At 41.4% G+C, this 20,509-nt stretch overlaps 1 protein-coding gene across 2 annotated transcripts in view; it reads left to right on the forward strand.

Annotated features, from left to right (window-relative positions):
* The first annotated feature begins 699 nt into the window (after positions 1-699).
* Positions 700-20,509, forward strand: part of USP24 (ubiquitin specific peptidase 24) — a 1,409,949-nt gene continuing 1,390,139 nt past the window's right edge. Inside the window, exon 1 of one of the 2 annotated variants that reach the window (XM_069232604.1) lies at positions 700-1,106. In XM_069232604.1, coding sequence (XP_069088705.1) covers positions 840-1,106 — 267 coding nt within the window. In that variant the 5' untranslated portion in view covers positions 700-839. The remainder of the gene's footprint in view (positions 1,107-20,509) is intronic. The other variant, XM_069232603.1, reaches the window with a different exon arrangement.

Raw genomic sequence — 20,509 nt, forward strand, 5'->3', positions numbered from 1 at the left:
GTCCAGCCAAAACTGCAGGGCCAGGTCCTCCCTGGACCAGAAACAAGCATCCTGGGACTGGTTTCAGGTTGTCACCCTTAATCAGCCAGGCTAGCTTGAATCCAGTGGCATAGTGAGCACAGGACCCACATCTTGACATACCCGGCACACTTAGGTCGTGGTGAGCAAAATAATTGATGGATTAAACTCAGATCTGTGACTGGGCAGTAATGTTTGATTGGTTCCGCATTACGTCCATCATTTTGGTTCATTTGTGTTTGTATGCAGTTCAGGCAGAACTTAAACGTTTGCTCAGACCAGATGATGAATACATCGAAAAATCATACACCTAGTTCAGATTCAGTGTTTTGAGTACCAGTACTTTGAATTTAGATTTCCAAAGTTACCCTGATTCTATCTTCTACGAAAAGATACACAGCTAGTTAAAATATCTTAATGTTTGTGCATCCAAATGTAAGGCCCATGCGCATTACCAGGTCTTTAAAACATTTAGAAAAGTGTTTCAACTCATAAAAATATCAACCCTCCTTAGTTTATCAATGAGAGATACACACCAGAAAAGAACGTTAGACCCCTCCATCGTGATTCGCCGTCTGCTCGGCTGCTTGGGTGACGCGCATACTTTGTCCTACTTCTATGTCTCTCATCAGGATGTTGCACCATCAGTATTTGTCGGGTCACGTGACATGAGATTGGCGGCTCCGGAGTGGCTTCGATCTGCTCACCCAAAGGGAGGTGGTTGGAGGAAGTGGGAGGGCCGGGAAGATGGCGGCGCGCAGGAGCGTAAGTGTCAGGTGCGGAGCTCAGTGAGTGTTCAGGACATTGTGCGCAAGGGTGACATGGAGAGCGAGGAAGAGCAGCACACCACGACCCTGCTCTGCATGGGATTCGCCGACCCTGGTGCCATCCGGAAAGCCCTGCGTTTGGCAAAAAACGATATCAATGAGGCCGTAGCGCTGCTCACCAACGAGCGGCCGGGCTTGGACTACGGCGGGTATGAGCCCATGGATAGCGGCGGTCCCCGCGGGGACAGTGGAGAAGGCGGCCGAGGCGGGCGGGGAGGCTTTGACCCTCCACCAGCCTATCATGAAGTAGTGGACAGTGAGGTAAGGAGAAGCAGCTGCGGATTTTGCAGCGAAATCAGGAAGAAAAGCAGCTGACAGCAGAAACAGAGAGACCGCACCCCACGAGGGTGAGGGTATACCATCTGAGCATCATGGCATGTGCATTCACACCCAGTAAGAGGACGCAGTGGATTCATATTCAACGAGAAACAGGGTTTCCCATCCCAAGAATGAACAGTATGGCAGGAACGACCATACTAAATGCTACGATCAATCAGTGTGTAGTAGCATATAGGTTGCTCCTCATTAGTATCGTGGGAGGTTCACTGAAGTGAGAGAGAGAGGTTGGAGTATTTGGAGAGAAGCGAGAGAGCTTGGAGTATTTTGATTCCATTTGGGGGGCGATCATTGACAGTGGAGAAGTAGGATCTCTATTAGAAACTACCTACAGTGACACGTAATAAGGGACAGGCAATTTGAACAAGAGTATCCTGAGGGGGCGTCAAATGAGAGATGTGCCGGTTGCATATACCTTCAGGTTGGCGCGCTCGCAAGTAGTAGGAGTATTGCCAGGTACCCGCGTAGCAGCACATGCAACAGGAACATCCTAATGTTCTCAATATGTGGACTAGGCTGGAAACATACTCTATGTAATGAGTTGCAGTATGAAGAGCACATCCAATGAGCACTACACTAGTAGCTCACAATCTGGGGCGGAGAGTATTATTCTGGGTATTCAACTTCTAGTCCACTAACTGGGAATATGTTTGCGGTGCTTACTATTATAATAGTTGCCAGGGCAAAGAGAATATGCAAGAATTCTGGGCGTGGGGGATCATAAGCTATGTTCTTGCTAAGTATTTGTATGGGTCACGTTCTGCTTTAGCTGCTTGTCATTGTGCAAAAGATCATCAAATATGAGATGTTGGGGGAGGTACGAGGAACGCATAAATCAAAACATGAGTTTGGCTCGCACTCACTTTTAGTGCATATCTTAGATTTTATGCAAGGAGTTAAATACGTTTTGCCTGTTACAGAGTATGAAGAGCTGAACACCCACCAACCCTTCAGTAGCTCAGTAAACCTTATTACTGATCACTCCTCATTACTTACAATGCGAAACACATGGTTTTATTATCGTTGTGACACACTACAGTGTGTTTTAAAGCCGTTTGATTTATGTTTATAAGCAATAAAAATGCAGTTAAGTGTTCGTATTTTATTATGAGTAGCTATCTGGCAAGCAGTGTCCAACAGAGGTGGAGTCGGCCTGTGTTTCAGTTATAAGCCGGGATCTTGAGGACTATTATAGACTTACTTAAAATATACATTATTAAACACTACACTTTTGTCCAGATGCATTTACAATACCGACGTGTAAAGATGTATTTGTCTGTAAATATTTTTCAAATAATGCTTTACTCTTTGTCTTGCCCAGGTTGAGTCTCCGTTAGACTCTTCAGACTTCATATAACATTACAAATTCTGTATGTTAACACCAATCTGCAGAAGGGATCTTGGGTGCTATATGGTTGTTATGTGCAGGATTTCTTGATCAATAAACGCACATATTAGTGCAGTGCACTGGCAAGGTTGCCTTTTCAGGCTTGGAATGCCTCGTTGCTCAGCAGTTACACAGAATAAATGTTGAGCCAGATTTATAAAAATCATGCATTACAAAACGTATACTGACAGTGCCAGCCTCGTGCCTATGTGGAGAAGGATTTTTATGTCAGCGACAATCAGAAACGGAGCAGTTCTTTGAGAGTAAAATGTCTTTTTACTTAGATTTAGTAATACCCAGTTTCCATATAGCTCACCCTGGTCAGCGATACATAGCTGCTCTTTTTTTGCAATTTGAATTTTTTCCACTCCAACTTGCCACTTTGCGTAGGTGAGCTTGACTTGGTTAGTTACTACTGGAAGTTTTTGATTTGCTGGCAGCTCTTCGAGTGACTTGTCACTCTTGTTTCATAATGCCCTATTTCAGTTTATATTCTTATCCAGTTATCGGTTTTTCTGGTGCTGTCTCTGCTTAATGTGCCCTTTTAAATGCTTAGCAGTTTGTCTGTGACTCCCGTACTGAGTCTCAGGCAAAACAATTTTAGGAATTCTGTTCATTGGTTCAGTTTCAAAAACGTTGAGATTAAATTGTTTATAGCAGACTGTAGTTTAGATGACCTTTTCAAGGCTACTTCGACGCGACGCTCAACAATAATCATGTGCCACTTTGTGTGGAAAAATGTAGGGTACAGAAATGAAGAACTGCGTGAGTTCATAAAAAGCCTGGACATTGGAAAAAAAAAAAACGTGGGAGTGAGGGTGAATAATAGTTGGATTCAAAGGCAATACATATCTTATTCCAACAACTTGTTTGTGGCAGTGTTTTTGTATTAATTAGAAATAGTGTTTATCTGTCTTTAGTTTAGCATAACTGGCCTTAATCTACTTGCACTGAGATCCAGTTTAAAGCTGTTAAAGTGTTGCTTTTGTTTTCCATGGATGAGCTTTCAAACGTTTGTTTGAAGCTGCTGTATATCTTCTTCAGAAAATAGATAATAAAGATTTAATTTTCATACTGCTGTAGAAGTAGCAAATGAAATGCATTAATTTGTTCATAGAGAAGGAATATGTGTGCAGGAGATGTCCTCTGAGAGTAACATTTTCAGGGCTTTCTGCTGCCCAGGTTACAGCTGTACTTTGCTCATATCTAATAGCTTATTGTGTTTTGTTAGCTTCAGCAGTGCATTTTAATTTCCCTTGTTTGTAGGGTGTAAAGGGTGTTCAATAATTCTTCATAATGTAGGTTTTTTCTTAAAGTATTTTATGCAGCACTATTTCTCCAATGTGGATTGGTTCATGTCCTATCTCACCATGTCAACAGTTTTTTCTTCACTGTCTGAATCCTATAAAATGTGCCCTTACTGGGATGTGTGTCGGACTTTTCATTGCCTTTTAACTGAGCAGCCTCTATGCTAGACTGTTATCTGACTTTATGCTCGAGAATGTCTTGCTTTTCGATCTGAACAGTCTCCAGGTTAGAGTGTCTGTTTATGAATACTTAGATCTTATGTCTATTCAGAGGCAGATGTCATGTTGGTCCACTTACTCATTTATGTTTAAACTCTCCTGTGACTTATGAACTGAGTAGATTTATGCTGCATTATTGATGCCGGTTTGAATCTGATTTCATAACTATTTTTTGCTTCTGTAGTGATTACATTTTATTTAACTGTCCTAGTTTGTTAGAAATTGGATTTCTCTTTGGCAGAGGTATGCATTCTGTCCAGACAGGGACCACAATCCTATTCAAAGTAAGTCACAAACAAACCCTAGGTTAACCTGTGCTCACCCTCTGGTAGCTTGGCACAGAGCAGTCAGGCTTAACTTAAGATGAAATGTGTTAAGTATTTGTGCAACACTTCAAATAGTAAAACAGTGAAAACACCACACAAAAAGATACCTCACCTGGTAAGAAAAATGGAGGTTAATTTAATAAACAAAACATGACCTAAAGAACAAAAATCCAATAGGTAGAACTTGACATATGGATTTTTGAAAAATAAACTGAATTGTAGTGCTTAAAAAGACAAAGCTCCAATCGGGGCTATGTGGTCATGTTGGACAGGGTCACATCTGACAAGTAGTGGGGTGGATGCACAGACCAACCTTGGCCCAGTGAAAAGTAGCTTGGTTGCATCAATGTCAGATGATGTGAGGAGCAGAGGAATCAATCCTTTGGATGTAGGTGATGCATTGGTTCTGAGCCATGCAAAGTCAGAGATGTGCCAGGAACAGTAGCAGTGCTCCACACCATCACCAATGCAATATCCTTGCAGCAGTGTTGATGCGTTAATGGAGGTGCTCTGGCTCCAAGCAGTGCGGCTGCGTTGATGCATTAATTCTGGACTGGAGCAGCAATTTATATCCACTTCTAAGGACCCAGGCTAGCAATACTTGGCAGGGAAAGACTCACAGATGGCAGAGTCCAGGTGCTGTAGGTGATGAGGCAGAAATATTTTGTGTCACTTAGACTTCAGAAGAACAGGAGGAAAGCCAGCAAGCCCTTGGAGTCACAGTGGTACAGGTGGGAACAGGACACACCCTATTCAGGTGTAAGTGATGCAATGCTCAGCTCAGTGCCCCCCCCCCCCATTAAACCTGTTAATGGCCTTTTTAGGCCCATCAGGTCACACGTAAGCTCCCATTTTGTGTCGCTGTCTAGAGGGAATACACAAAGCCCATCAGTCAACCGCGGACGTGCTGCTCGTCAGACTGGCGCTGCAATGTCTGACGGGCACCCCCCGTAGGGGGGCTCTTTGCCAGAGATCTTTTCTCGATGATGCCAAAAACCCCAAGAGTGAGTAAGGAGAAAAACAGGAGAGATGAATAGAAAAACTAAAATGGGCTCAAGTCCCTAACTGAGTACTAAGTTTATTTGTCTGTGTTGGGTGATGGCCAAGATTACAAATGTAACAGGAGAGTGAAATAGAGATAATGCTCAACCACTCTTTACCAACTTTTTGAGGAAGAGAGGAGGCCAGGAACTACCAGATCTACCTCAATTGAGGACAGTTTTCTTTATTTGTTGACTTCGCACTCTGTTGAAAAAAGTTTGAAGATTAATTTTAAGAGGCTCAGCTCTTATTGTGTTTGTTGCATTTGTCAACATTGCTTTTTGTTACTTCCGAAGCAAGGGCTGTTGCTGGCTGTTTAAATACAAACATCGTATTGAAAATAAGTGGAAAATGCTATTTTTGTATCTGGTTTACCGGATCTTTGAAGCACAAATTTTGCCAATTGTATACAAAACCTAATAAGTTTTTGGTAAGGTGAATTTATTCCAGTTAAGTGTTTGTTTAGAGTTTTATCCATACCATTCTGTTGTACAGATTAGTTAACCCTTTAGCTGCTGGGCCCGTCTTCCTAGCTTTCAGGAACAGGCAGACTTGAATCAGAAAACCAATTTTTTCAACAGTTTTGGCAATTTACTGGGACATACCCCATTTTTACTAATTATTTTGTGCTTTCAGCATTCTTCCAGTTAGTGACAGAAATGGGTGTGAAACTGAAAAGAAGACAAAAATCTGAATTCAGCAAGGAGTCATTTGTGTAGATTCTTCAAGGTTTTTCTACAGAAAGTAGCAGTTGAAATACATAAATATTGATATTGAGTTGTTAAAAACAGCCATTTCAATCTACGTTTTATTCTGTAACTTTTTCCAACTATGGCAGATTTTTGAAAGCAATATACTGTTACATCTGCTGGACCCTTCTGGTTGCGGGGTTATATAGGGCTTGTAGGTTTATCAACAACCCAAGTGACCCAGAGCCAATAAATTACCTGCACCTTGCAGTGGGTTTTCATGGTATACCAGGTATATAGCAGTTCATTTTGCAAAATCTAAAGAGTGAAAAATGGGTATCAAGGAAACCTATGTATTTCCAAAACGGGCACAAGATATGGAGTTTAGAAGCAGTGGTTTTTTGCACATTTCTGAATTTGGGGGTACCCATACTAGCATGCAAATCAGAGCATTTTTCAAAATGACTTTATTCTTACACATTGTCTTGTACATGGAAGGCACAAATGTAGAGAAAGCCAATTTTCAATAGCATTTGTTCATCTAGTCTGTGTCCCCCCCCCACCCCTAAGTCTCCAGATAAAAATTATAATTTACTTGTATGGTTGGCCTAGTCCCCAGGTCAGGAAACGCCCCAAAGCACAACGTGGACACATCACATTTTTCCAATAAAAACTAATGGATTTTAGGCTGTAGCTCAGCCTCCACCTAGAGAAACCTACTAAGCCCATATATTTTTGAAAACTAGACACCTAGGGATATCCAGGATGGAGTGACTTGTGGGGCTCTCATTAGATTCTGTCACCCAGAATCCTTTGCAAAAAACACATTTTCCTCAAAGTTCAGTAATGAAAATTTCTGTAATCTGAGGAGAGCCACAAACATGGGTCTACCCAACACTCCCCCCAAATCTCCCAATAAAAATGGTTAGGCCTAGTGCCTACAACAGGAAACACCCAAAAACATAACGTGGACTCATCACATTTTTCCACCACTCACATTGGTTGGTTTTAGCACCTCCAGAAATTATAGTTTCAAATCATGAATACTTATCAAACTATCTGAATACTGAAACCAAGCCTTCTGAAGGTGAACCATAAAGCCGCTTCACGACACCACCCTCTTTATTGGTTCATTGACATGCCATTCTCGGACCACACACAACACTTTAATACCGCCGGTCACAGGCCCAATTTAACCAGTCACTGCACTCACATCAATTTACAACCTGCAGACAAGGGGCCATCATCACATTCATACGCCACAGGACGGAAAAAGTTTGACTACATTTTACCACCTGTCAAGTAACTGCCTCCTTCTTCCTGAACATTACCAAAGGCACATGTAAGGAACCTTAACTAATGGCTCCCATGACAGCCACGAGGCCCAGGAAGACATGTTTTTCATGTGCCTTTAGCCACTGTGCTAAATCCATCTCCTTCCAGTTTGTGGATGGAAGTTGGGGAGTTTCTGAGTATTCCTTGCGAGGCCTATGCCTTGAACTGAGCAAGCTTATCTACCTTTGAAACTAACGCAGACAAGCAAAGTTCTTTAAAGGGAACATCATAAACTATGAAAAAGGGTAGTATTTGGCACAAAGGGTAGTCCGTGAGAACTTAGCATATGTCCCAGCCACTGTTACGCGCAGTACTGTGACTATAATGTACTTATACAGCAAATTGAACCACTTCTAAGTTCTGACGGAAGATGAACATGGCAAGCAGGTCAAACACTGACCCCTATGTGTCATTGTCCTTCAGTGCCAGCGTCACACCAGTGGGTGTGAATCCATAAGTGTAGATGTGCATCTGTACTACCTTTACTGTCTGCCCTCTAACTGTACAATATCCCTGGGAAAGCACACCTACCATAAGCCGTTGGCAATCATGGTGGCCCTTGTGTCGCATATATGAGTTCCCTAACAAGCGCTTCAAAATTCGGACACGCCTTTATCATTTTGCCACACTGGGTACTCCGGGACAATGTGGCATATATTTTGTCCGTTAGTATGTGCAGTGTGGGAACTATAATGCACGTTAATCGAACAGAACACCTACCATGTTCTGACGGCAGATAAAGGTGTTGAGCAGGCCATAAGGAAGTCGATGAACAAAAATCCTGTGGGTACTTGCCTAACGAAGCAGTGTCCCATGGACGTTCGGTATCCATGCACAGCCACTGAAAAGTTTACCCAACGGCAGCTCCACCTCATTCGATTTCCCAGAAATTTGCTTTAGGATGATACAACATAAAGCAAGTAGGGAAACGGAGGCCTGGCTGAAATGGGCACTGGGGACAGTAATAACAGCTCTCCTGCTGCTTTCCATGCTTCTAGCACACTTTACAGCGACAGCATGGGCGATTCTTTTTAGGTATTTTAGGAATGCAATCAGCAAAGTGTCACTCCTGCAGCCTTGCCACATGCATCAGGACATATGGAGGCTGCTGTTTCTGTAGCAGCAGTGAGGCTTTCAATTACAGACACCTGGATGGCAAGGAAAGACCGGAGTCTTCCTATGGTTATCTGACAATAAATAACATACGCATTGTATGTTGCCATCTGGATCAGGTGGGTAAACAGTTTCTTGTACCAAGTGTTTTACGACACGCATTGTATGGTTGAAGAACCTGGTCGTTCTTGTCCACTCCGCCTATGTACTTTTTGCAATCAAGTATACTAGCGGTCTTGTAGACTTTGGCCATCTGACCCCATACCGGCATGGGGCAAGTGCTCTCATCATGAATTGTTGTGAGCATGTATACATTACGAATATCTGAGAACTCTCTTGGCAGAAAGTTGGCCGTATCGACTGTGCATCCAGCGTCACCAGTAAAAGGTGGAATTTGGGGCTGAACTAATTTGGGGGGCTGCCAAGAGAGCACTGTCTGTGCTTACCTCTGCACTCACCGGCTCTCTGGGTTGGGCTAACCCGCTGTTGTCCCGCTGCACAGACTGTGCTTGCGAAGGGACATTATGACTAGCCTCATCGTCTCCGTAAGAATCACTTGTAGAGGTGTCGTCGGAAGGGATTCCGCCAACTGAAAAATCATACTCCAGATTCTGCTCCAATGTCCTCTCCCTCACTTGCCGTCTCGGTATCTGCTATATCAGTTGCTGATCTGAGTTATGGCTTCAGCAGCAGTCCTACAACAAGACGCCATCTCTGCTACTGGCTAAACATGTCCCTCTAAAACAGTAGCCTACGTAGAAGGCAGAAATTGTGTTAGCAAAATTGTGTGTGTGTGAGAAAACAAAAGTCAATCACCTTACCTTCGCTTCTTCCTTCAATCAGCAGGTTCTCTAAAGACACTAACCCCCCCCCTACCCCCCCCCCAAAAAAAAAAAACACACTATTACTTTACCCTGCCACATACCCATCATCACAGTCTTTAGTGCTAGTGGCGCCCAGTGCGACAATCATTTTTGTCGCTATTGTCCCTTGGCCTCCTCCTTGTATTCCCTCACTACCAACCGGCAAAAGTGCCCTTCATCTCTTCATAGCCCCCCTTGCATTTAATTTGTTTTAAAGCATGGGTAACGGCTGGCTTTACTAATCCACTCAGCTGTTCACATAAAATACAGGTCTGTTCTTTGCAGCAGGCTACTTTATGGTGTCAAAACTTCACCTAGGCAAAAGTTTGATCTCTTTCTCTTGAAGGAACATAATCATGAAAGTTATTGTGGCATTTTTATTGCTGCCTGACAGTTGTCTATGCCTGAAAGATATCTATCTATCTTATAAAAATGTACCTCTCTCTCTCTGTGTGTGTGTGTGTGTACTCTCTGTGTGTGTGTGTGTACTCTCTGTGTGTGTGTGTGTGTACTCTATGTGTGTGTGTGTGTGTGTGTGTGTGTGTGTGTGTGTGCGTGCATATAGCTCTTCTGCGTTTTATGAGGGTATTAAAATAAAAAAAAATCCTCTTGAAAAAGGCACCAGAGGATTTTTTAAAGCCCTCCTTGGTGTTGCCCAGTGGTCGTGGCCTGCAACCAGGAGGGTGGCTTGGGTTGGCCACTGGCCGACACACCCAGTAATGGGGTTAATATGTTGTGAATCTACTTTACAAAGGGGCAGTGGTCTCTACATTCATCGGGTATATGGTTGTTGCTCATACACATTCCACGGCTTTTATTTATGTGATTCATTATCAGTGTGACGTTTTGCATCTAAGTGGGGGTAGTGTATGGGCTTTCAGATTTCTTTACTTTACAGGTTTCTTTTTATCTAAAAGTACTAACTATGTGACACATTTGCATCCAGGATGTCATCCAAAATTTATTTTTTGTCTGTTATATGTGAAGTTTGTGTAAAAGTGTCAATAAAACTGCTAAAATGCACCTGATGGTTTTAGGAAGTATGATCACAATCTGAAGTGATGCTTCATGTGTGCTGTACACTGGTACGTGGAGTGGCAGCATAGGAAAAAACAGACTTGGCAAGCCAAGTAGGCAGAACCTTTCGCTCAAAAACCCTCAGCTTCATAATAGTCTGCACGCCTTATAGTGCAGAGCATTTATAGTGTGCCCGTTTTGTGAATGGTTAGTAGAGAAAGTAGGACCAGAAAGCTTTTCATGTCACACCCTTGTGTGTTGGCTTTCGGTATCCACTATGGCTTAAGAACGCAAGAGCAATACATTCTGCATTTGTGATGAAAACATTGTGGCAGTTCCTTCCGATGAACATGTTTTGAAAAGTGTGTGCATCTGCGCAAATGATGCTACATGCTTTAGCTTTGTATGTCAAATTAGTGCTGACTGCAATTCTTTCAGGGATGCAAGGAGAACATCTTAGTTAATGACAAACAGCACGCCATGAGTAACCTGTTTTATGTCTTTGTAACCTGTTTTATGTCTTTGTTCAGTGATGCACTGTCCCAGAATATTTAAATATGCCATTTTATTCTCTTTCTTATTGGAAAGCTTTGAAGTCATGTTTTGCTGGGGTGCGTTTGTGAATTTTCACGCAGTAGGTTCTATGGCATAAATTTAACTTGTTATAGTTTCTATATTTTTGGTCTGTCTTCTGCTTGGAAAAACTTGTGTGTGAAGTTTTAAATGCATGGGTGTTGAAAGGAGGATTTCATAGTTGCGTTGAAGTTAGGGAAATAATCATACAGCTGCTTAAATTGAAGAATATTTCCTTCTTTACAGATTATAAATGCCATCTGTGTAATGAGAATGTGATGTTTCTTAGAGTTAAAGTCTGGCAGAAACACAGTATGTATATTGTAGTGTTCACAGTCCCTGTTGTGGAAATGTGATTAAAATTATGTGTTGGAATCCATACTCTCTGATAGCAAAGCGTTGAACAATCTGGTGTTCTCTCTCTGTGGGCTTTTAACCACGCCCATGTCGGTCCCATCAGTTTGGTTGGTTCGTGGACTTCCCTTTTAAAATTCGCTTGATTTCACTAGTGAAAGGCATGCATAGGTCATGTCTTTTCCAGTGTTTAGCCCACCTCGAGCACACTGGCCAAGTACTGAAAACATACGAGGCTCCATGTTTTCGGTATGGCTTCTGGACTACTTTTTCTCTTTATTTCGTAGGCAGCGTGATCTCTCTGGGCAGTAGTTGAGGGCTTTGCATGATATCAACCCTGTTGCATGGCTAATTGCACTTTTGCCTATACTTTTCACTGTAAGGGAACTTCTTTTTCCCTTTGTGTGTCTATTTTGCTGTCAGGGCAGCCATCGGCTCACTTATTTGAAACTGTTTTACTTTTCATTTTCCATTTATGTGGCAAGAAAAGTCTGGTTAGGAGTTTACAACGCTAATAGCTTTAACTCAAGCAAATGTGAGACCCATTGCATTGCAAATGCTTGTTTTGTAGGGAATTAATCTACAGTGCAGTAACATCCCGATTGTGAAATTCAGTGGGTTTACCATGGAAACCTAAATTAAACTAAATATTGTTTGCTCATGAGGTCCTCATGGGCACACCTTCCTAAAAAAGTTTAAATCCGATCTCACAACTCAGGTTTTGGGTATTACTTTTATCTGTGCCAATCTTTGCAGAAGAAAAAGCATTTTTCTCAAAGGCCTTTAACGTCTTAATCAATTCTCCAGACTCCTGTAGACCAATGTCAATGCTTCTACCAGTCTGTGTTTGAGAGCTGTTCATCTCATCTTCCACCTGCATGTCCCGGTTTTACAAATGAACTGCCAATATGAACTCAGTAGTTCAAACTGCATTGAGAGTACAGGAGAGCCCCGTTTGACCTCAGATGAAGATACAGCTAATTTCAGAAAATTTTATTTCCTACGCCCTTTGAACGTACACAAGACTCACTGTGCATAGTCATTTTTGGAAGAAGTTTGATATCTGTTGTGTAGGATTGGCTGAAAAACTTTGAATAATAACAGACTTCTTTTTATCTAAAGCTACATGTCACAAATTTGTGATTACCCAACACTGGAAATAATATCTTCCTGTTACCCAATTAAGTGACATACATTTATGACTCCTAGAAGGACAATTGGCTTTGCCCTGCTAGGATGTGAAGCCTTTGACATGCAGGTTGCTCAGGGATTTGGACAGCGGGTGTTTTAAACCAGAGACACAACATATTTGTACTTTGTGTGTGCATGACAAAAACTGGGTGTAAATGTGATCCACGTAATGCTGCTTCTAGTACTTCTGCAGCAACAGCAAGATGATGGATGGAATGCTCGAATTAATCCCTGCCACTGTAATTGCTTCGGGCCATATTCCAGTTCACCGTTTTTTACCCACGGTGCCACTAGTCAAAGGCCTGCTTTTGCAAATAAGTACAAATCCTGCTTCTCATGGGAACGGTCCACTCCGAACTGACTGGCAAGGCTCCTTTCACAGTGGACTACAAGCAACCCTAGACCACTGGAACCAAACTGCATCTGATTCAAGAGCCCCACCCGGGATGAAAGTCTTATTGGGTTGCTAATATTGTGGTTTTTAGAGCACCTGGCTTGATAGTTCAGGCTGGACTGTTTCTTTTGGAGCAGGATTAAGGCTGATTTACATATGGCTGGGTCTAATCTGCACTGGAACGGTAGACAAGAAAACAGTGTACTGAGACGCAGCCCTGAGTAATTACCAGTGGCTAAGATTAATTCAAGCATCACACCAATCACTTTTTTGTTTACTTCAGCGCAACACCCTTGCCCAGACATTGGTCCCATGCTCACTGTGCCACTGGAACCAAGCTGCATCTGACTGAAGAGCCCCAACTAGGGAGAAATTAGTCTTTGGTTGCTTTTGTTTCGGTTTAAAGAGGACCTAGCTTGACATTTGGGGCTGGACTGTTACTGTTGAAGCACGATCAATTGCTAATTTGCAAATGGCTGGGTAGATTCAGGGATGACATGGTGGGCAAAATAATGATGAACTAGGATGTAGGCTAGTGTAATTACCAGTGCAGGGATGTGGAATTCCTATCGCCCGACGCCCGGGACATCTTGTTTGGGGTCAAGGGCAACAAGATTTTATGTTTACTTTGTCCTTGGGACAAGTAGGCCCAACCCCCTGCAGCACAAACCCTTTGGCTGCCTGTTTACAGAGAGTGGAATTCTCTGCAGTTGAGGTAATGTGTTTCCAAAAGATGATAATGCTGTTCGAACTTGTATTTATGGTTCATTATTTGAAAGCCTCCATTATTAGGGTGAGTGCTGTAAATAAATGTTTTAAGGTCACACTTCACTACTGACGTTGGTTCCAGTACAAAAAAAAAAAAACGTGTACACACATGTTTGAAAAGTTTAGGCTAAGAGGCTAAGTATAATGCTCCCAGAATGCTCTCTGATTATATGCAAATGAAGTGTCATTTAGTAAAATGTGTTGATGCATGCTAGTATTTCCCAAAAATATTTTTCTAATGGAAAATCAGTGTAACCATTTTCAACACGATTATGGGAAGCATGAAAATAAACATACACTGACAAAGCCAACTGATCTGACATATTTTTATAAGTCTTTTAGTTTCATCAATGCGTGTCTTGTTTTGACATGGCTTTTGTAACACTTTATTGTTGTGGGAGCTACCAGGCCCTCAACATTGTAACAAACATTGGCAAAACCCCCCCAAAAAGATTTTGAACTCTTAAAGCACACGTTGCCACCAGCGGCATAACAAAGGCCCTGCAGCTGCCCTCCAGGGGGCCCCTCCAGCACAGCACCTGCCCTGAGTGAGTCTGGAGAGGGGACTCCTCCATGTTCTTTGCAAAGGGGCACCCTCCAGTTTCGTTACGTCACTGATTGCCACTGTAGTTCCTGACACTGAACAAAACTACTTTGTGTGGCAATATGCTCCTTGTGGAAGAGCAGAATGCGATCACTCACAGTAAAGCCAGCCGAAAGAGAGAGAAATAGAAGTTTAATAAAAACAAAATGTCTTTGTTAACACCAGACCTAATTAGGGACCAAGACCCACATGTAGGTAGCTTTTTGCATGTCGCAAACAGCGACTTTCGCTGTTTGCGACATGCAAAAAGCACATTGCGATGCACAAACCCAGTTTTGCGATTCAGTAACCTGGTTACCGAATCACAAAACGGGTTTGCGACTCGCAATTAGTAAGGGGTGTTCCCTTCCTTAGTGCAACTCGCAGTGCAAAGTAGGATTGTTTTGTGACCGTGAACGCGGGCGCAAACCAATCGCAGTTTGCACCCATTTCAAATGGGTGCTAACACTTTCGCAAAAGGGAAGGAATCCCCATGGGACCCCTTCCCCATTGTGAATGTCACTGTAAACATTTTTTTCAGAGCAGGCTGGACCACTGCTTACTCTGAAAAAATGAAACGAAAAGTTTCATTTTTCGTTTTTGTTATGCATCTCGTTTTCCTTTAAGGAAAACGGGCTGCATTACAAAAACAAACCAAAAAAACTGCTTTATTGAAAAGCAGTCACAGACATGGTGGTCTGCTGTCTCCAGCAGGCCACCATTCGCGAGGGGGTCGCAAATTGCAACCCACCTCATGATTATTCATGAGGTGGGCATTTGCGAAGCCCTTGCGAATCACAGATAGTGTCAAGGACACCATCCTACATTTGGATTTGCGACTCGCAATTTGCAGGTCACAAATCTGAACCTACCTAAATGTGGCCCCAAATTCTTAAAGAAAGTCACAAAAGTGCACCCATGGTATATGTCGTACCCCTATAAAATATTTGTGAACTGTATTTTAGCATGGGTAAATACGATGTGTAGATTTGCTCATGTGAAAATCTATTGAGCATTTGCAAGTTCATTTTCCCTCCAGCCACTTTCTTCCCAACCCTGGAAGAAGTTCTAATTCTGCCATTGTCAGGAGTAAATGTCCAACCTTTCTTATTATGGGAAAATATTAGAGAGAAGCTGGTAAAAATCTTTAAAACATGCAGGTTAGTAGGTTTGCAGACTCAAAGGCATTCCAGCCCTGAAACTATTGCTTACTGCTTCCTCCAGCCCCAGTATGCAGATCTGCAGAAAAGTGGCAAAATAAGGAAATTGCTACAGTAGGGATTGAAATTCCAAGTATTCAAGCCCTACTATGGTAGTAGCCCTGGCATAATCAGAGAGGCTATTAATTGCTGCCATAATTTGTCTCCACACTTCATGGCACCAAAGGGACAAGTAGATCTTTTTACAGGACAAGTAGATTTGAGAAGCAACCTGTCCCCTGGACAAGTAGATATTTTAATAAATTCCACACCCCTGCCAGTGGCTGCAGTTAATTCAAGTATCCCGGCAATCACTTTTTTTATTTTTATTTTTTTAACTTCAGCTTCTAGTACCTCTGCATTTTTTTTAAATGTCCATATAGAATGGTGTATTTCTCTAAGCTCCGAGACCAAAAATGTACAGCTTCACTCTAAGATTGAACAGATTTGCTTTCCCAAGAATATCTGAGAATGGAATTCAGTGATTGAAATGTAATTTACAGACTGAAATATTCTCCAACACGGTTCACATGGCACAGTATGATAAACTATATTTGGGGGATAAGTGTAGTGCCATAATTTGATGCAGTTCTTCATTTTTGAGCTATCCTGCATGTACGGATGGAAATTGATGTTCGTTGAAGCATACTTTATGCAATTATCAATTAAAAATGGGACTGTAAATTTAGTGCATTTACAAACTTTTGGTGTTAGTTTATACCCAGCATTGCTAGTGCCTATATATATATATATATATATATATATATATATATATATATATGTGTGTTTTTATAGTTTGTATGTCACTGGAATTGCATGGCCTAATATGTTCCAGAAAGAGAAACGTAGAGGCTCTCATAAAAGGTCTCACAATTCGCAGAGAATACTTGCTTTCTAGTGCCAGATGATGAATGCCAGAATTCCAGGAGTTTTGGTTCTTCTGCACCTCTCAGCAGCATTTGAGACTGTAAACCATGTGATCCTCACCACAAGGTTAATATAGAGCAGAGTTTGATGATCTGGCCGAACTTGGATTAAAATCCTTCTCCATCCCTCCCTACTACTCTCAACCAAAAAAAATGTTTGTTGTGTTCCCCAAGGATCTGTTTTTCCCCCTGTTATTCTTTAATATTTCCATGCTTTAGTTGACACACACATTGTTTCAAAAGAACACATATATTTTATCTACACTGATGACACTCTGGTAACTTTTTGATTATCCCTCAACTGCTGCTACAACTACAACAGCTCCATGGTAGAATCTGTAGCAAGGTGGTAGGCGACAATGTATCATATAGAACTAAACCACAGCAAAACTGAATTTATTTGTTTGCCCAGTCCCAGAATAGCCATTCTTAAATGGCTGCTTGTGATGGGCCCGACTCATTCTTCCTTCTTAAGTGTTCTACATTTCAAAATTGTTGATTTCCATTTGGGACTTGTATCCCATGAAACTAATGTCTCCAGATGATTTTGTTTTCTAATTGAAAGTTTTTGGTGCCATTTTCCCTGACATTGCAATGGTTTAAAAAATCTGGTTGTTCCTGCTATAATACTGTCCAGAATTGATAATGGAAATTCTGTTTTTCTTGCAGCCCCCAAATGTCTAATATCTCACCTCAAATTAATCCAAAACTCAGTACCCATATGCTTTGCAGTTTAAAGAAATGTGAATCTATTTTACCTACTCTGACATCTGCATTGATTACCGGTCCACAGAAGAATTGCCTTTAATGCACTAGATGTAGTTCATAAGGCAATTTTTGCCAGTGAGCCTGATTTTTTTTTTTTTTTTTTTACCACCAAAAACTGTCCAGTACAAATTACCTAGGACTCTGAGCAGTAATGCTTTCTGCTCATTCCAAAAAGCTTGTTCATCACCATTTGTAGCTTGTACCTTCTCCAGAGCCGCAGCTAAACCGTAGAACACTGTTCATTTTTCTCTTCTTAATCAACTCTCCTTCATTTGAGAAAAGTTTAAAAAAAATAATAATAATAATAATCCTATTTAACAATTTTTATTTTTATTTTTCCCTCCCGCTCTTCCACATTTGTCAGGATAGTGCCAAGAACCTCTAGGTGAATGGCACGCTTTCTAAATATCCTAATCTTCTATGTACTCACAAAGAGGATTTCTGTTGTATTGAATATAGAGCCACTGCTGGCTTTCTGGAAGATACTGGTTTATTGTGTTTTGAAGTATGTGAGGACTAGAAGAATATTGAGGGGAAGGCGTGTGACCCTTTATTTGGTGAAGAGCCTTTAAGATCCTGGGTGAAATTGCTTATGATGATAATAATAGATTACTGCAGTGATTCTTAACCTTTTGATTTCGTTGGACCCCCACTTAATCATTAATGGACCCAACACTGAATTATTATTGGCATCCGGGGACCTCCACTGAATTATTACTGAATGCTGGGGATCCAGGCTTAATCAACTGATGATTTAAAAATCTAAATAATCCACCAAAATAAGCATTCAACAAACAAATATATAAATGTTGAAATATTTATTTCATTCGCAAACAAATATAAAAAAGTAGACATTTTAATTGGAAGGTTGGAGCTTTTCTAAATTCAACTGAGGCCATCCATATTATATTCTGTTTGCTACATTTGCACTAAGCTCACAAATCAATCTGAGGAAATCAACTTAGTTTTTAACCTCCAATTTCAGATTCCTCCACATTTAGAAAATGTTTAAAAAATGTTCAATCTTAAATTTTGCTTCTTTTTATATAAGCATTTTATTAATCAGTTAATATTATTTAATTTTCTAAGCACTCGCGGACACCCTGACCAAGTGTCGCAGATCCCCAGGGGTCCCCGGGCCACAGGTTAAGAACCCTGGGATTGCTGTATTAAATTCCCAGGTCTCCAGTAGTATTGGTTTTAAAATTATAGCCTGTTAGTGTTTCTTGGAGGAAATATGAGATGAACAGTATTGGGTCTTTAAGTATTTGGGTGTTGCTGTCTAGCGGTTTAGCAGATTGTGAGCTATTTTTTTCATGATTTAACAGATACCTTGCTAATGGAGGTGTTCTTTAGTAAATGTCTGTGGGATATCCTGTGACTTTGTTGTTGCCTAGGCAAGAGTCTGATTTATTGATTGCAACACATTTTATTTTTGTTTAGCTCTCTTTTTTTATGAATCAATTCTGTTTATTAAAGCCCTCGGAGAAATTGCTAAGACACAGCTGTTGGCCTACAATCCAACAGGGCTGGCAGTGTCCGAGATCCAACTATTTGAGCGTACACAGTTTCGTGCCTACAACCTTGATGCCGGCAGCGTAATTGAGGTAGTATAGAAAAATAAGATACACGAGACCCAAATAATCCCCCCCCAAATCCTTCATATTGCGGAGGTTAGCTGTCGTAGATGCGACACCATGATATCATCAGAGAAAAGTGGAACCTGTGGGTCAGTCTCCTTAGAGGAAGTGGTGGGGCAGGTGGGCTCAGAGGGAAGCAGCAGCCGTAGTAGCTTTAAGTAAGCCGAACATGTCATTTAGTTCTATTTTTAAAACTTTTGCAATCATTCTAAAATGTTTTCGCATGTGTTTTGTAAACCCTTAATGATGTGGGAACAAACAAACATTGGGAAAAGGCAAAAATATTTTTGGGGCTCAAAAACTTCACATTGCCATATTAATTCCCTGCCACTGAACAAAACTACTTTGTGTGCCTATACGCTCCTTGTGAAAGCAGAATGCCATCACTCATAGTGAAGCCAGCCAATAGATGTATAGAGAGAGAGATAAAAATTTAATGAAAACAAAAGGGTCCAGCCAGTCGTGATTAGGGACACAACTCTTCAAGAAAGTCACAAAAGTGCACTCATGGTATATATCCTTGCATCAGTGCAGATTTACGTCTTTCATGAATTAACAGGAATTTACAGAAGTATGCCAGGTAATTGTACTCCTAGAATATACTCGTGGACTGAATTTTAGCACAAGCAAAATATGTATGTGTAGACTTGCTCATGTGAATATCTGGTGTGCTTTTACATGTTCACTTTCCCTCCAAACACTTTTTCCCTTTATTCACAGCACAAATAGGTATTGTTAAAAACAAAAAAAAGGGAAACTAGGTATTTTATAGTCCTATTACCCTATTCTAAATGTGTCTATTCATGTGTTGACATGTTTCAGCCTCTGCGATACAATGAATTAAACAAGAAAAATATTTTTGTGGTGAAGAGATAAAAATGGTTCATTCTGAATAGTGGTCAATACTTTGACCAGCTGGCAGGTGTAGGGATACATTTTTGTGCTCCTCTTATCAAGTTGTACAGCAGCTCCCAGTGCTGTCCTAACTTCACCATGGTGTGGACTGCACAGTCTTTAAATTCTGCCATCTCCTGAACGGCTGCTTTTGTGGTTTACTCCTGAATTTTCAGCCTTGTGATTTACACTGATGACTCTGTTGATACCTCCTATACCTGCACCAGATGCCTTGATAAACCCTGAATTTTCACTTGCACATCTTCTATGGTAGTGGTTGCCAACCTGTGGTCTGGGGACTCCAATAATGAGTCAGGGATCATAAAGTGGGGGGTCTACAGAAGTGAAAAGTTTGGGAACCACTGTTCTGTGGCATTATGAATTGTGGCCGAGGGGGTTCTAAGATAGCGTGCAGGGCATTGACCTGATTGAGGGTACATCGAGTTTTCCAATTGTTATTGACTCAATTATCTGATGCTCCTGTGCTTTTCATATGCTACACAGGCCCTGGTCTATGTTCAGCTAGCACTAAGGCAAGTGAGGAAATGGAGCCTCTGCAGGAACCTCAGCACGGTGCAGCCTTTTTGGATCCTAACTGGAGTGAAACTATATTTAGAAACATATTTGAATAGTTTTAAAGTTCTTTTTGACTATTTTACATTGCTGTATGCATTTGGAGCATAAGTGACTTTGCAGGTTCTTTGCTCCTAGCAGTTATCTTGGTTGTTATTATGAAATAGT

Source organism: Pleurodeles waltl, chromosome 4_2 (genome assembly GCF_031143425.1).
Source record: "Pleurodeles waltl isolate 20211129_DDA chromosome 4_2, aPleWal1.hap1.20221129, whole genome shotgun sequence".
NCBI classification, from domain to species: domain Eukaryota; kingdom Metazoa; phylum Chordata; class Amphibia; order Caudata; family Salamandridae; genus Pleurodeles; species Pleurodeles waltl.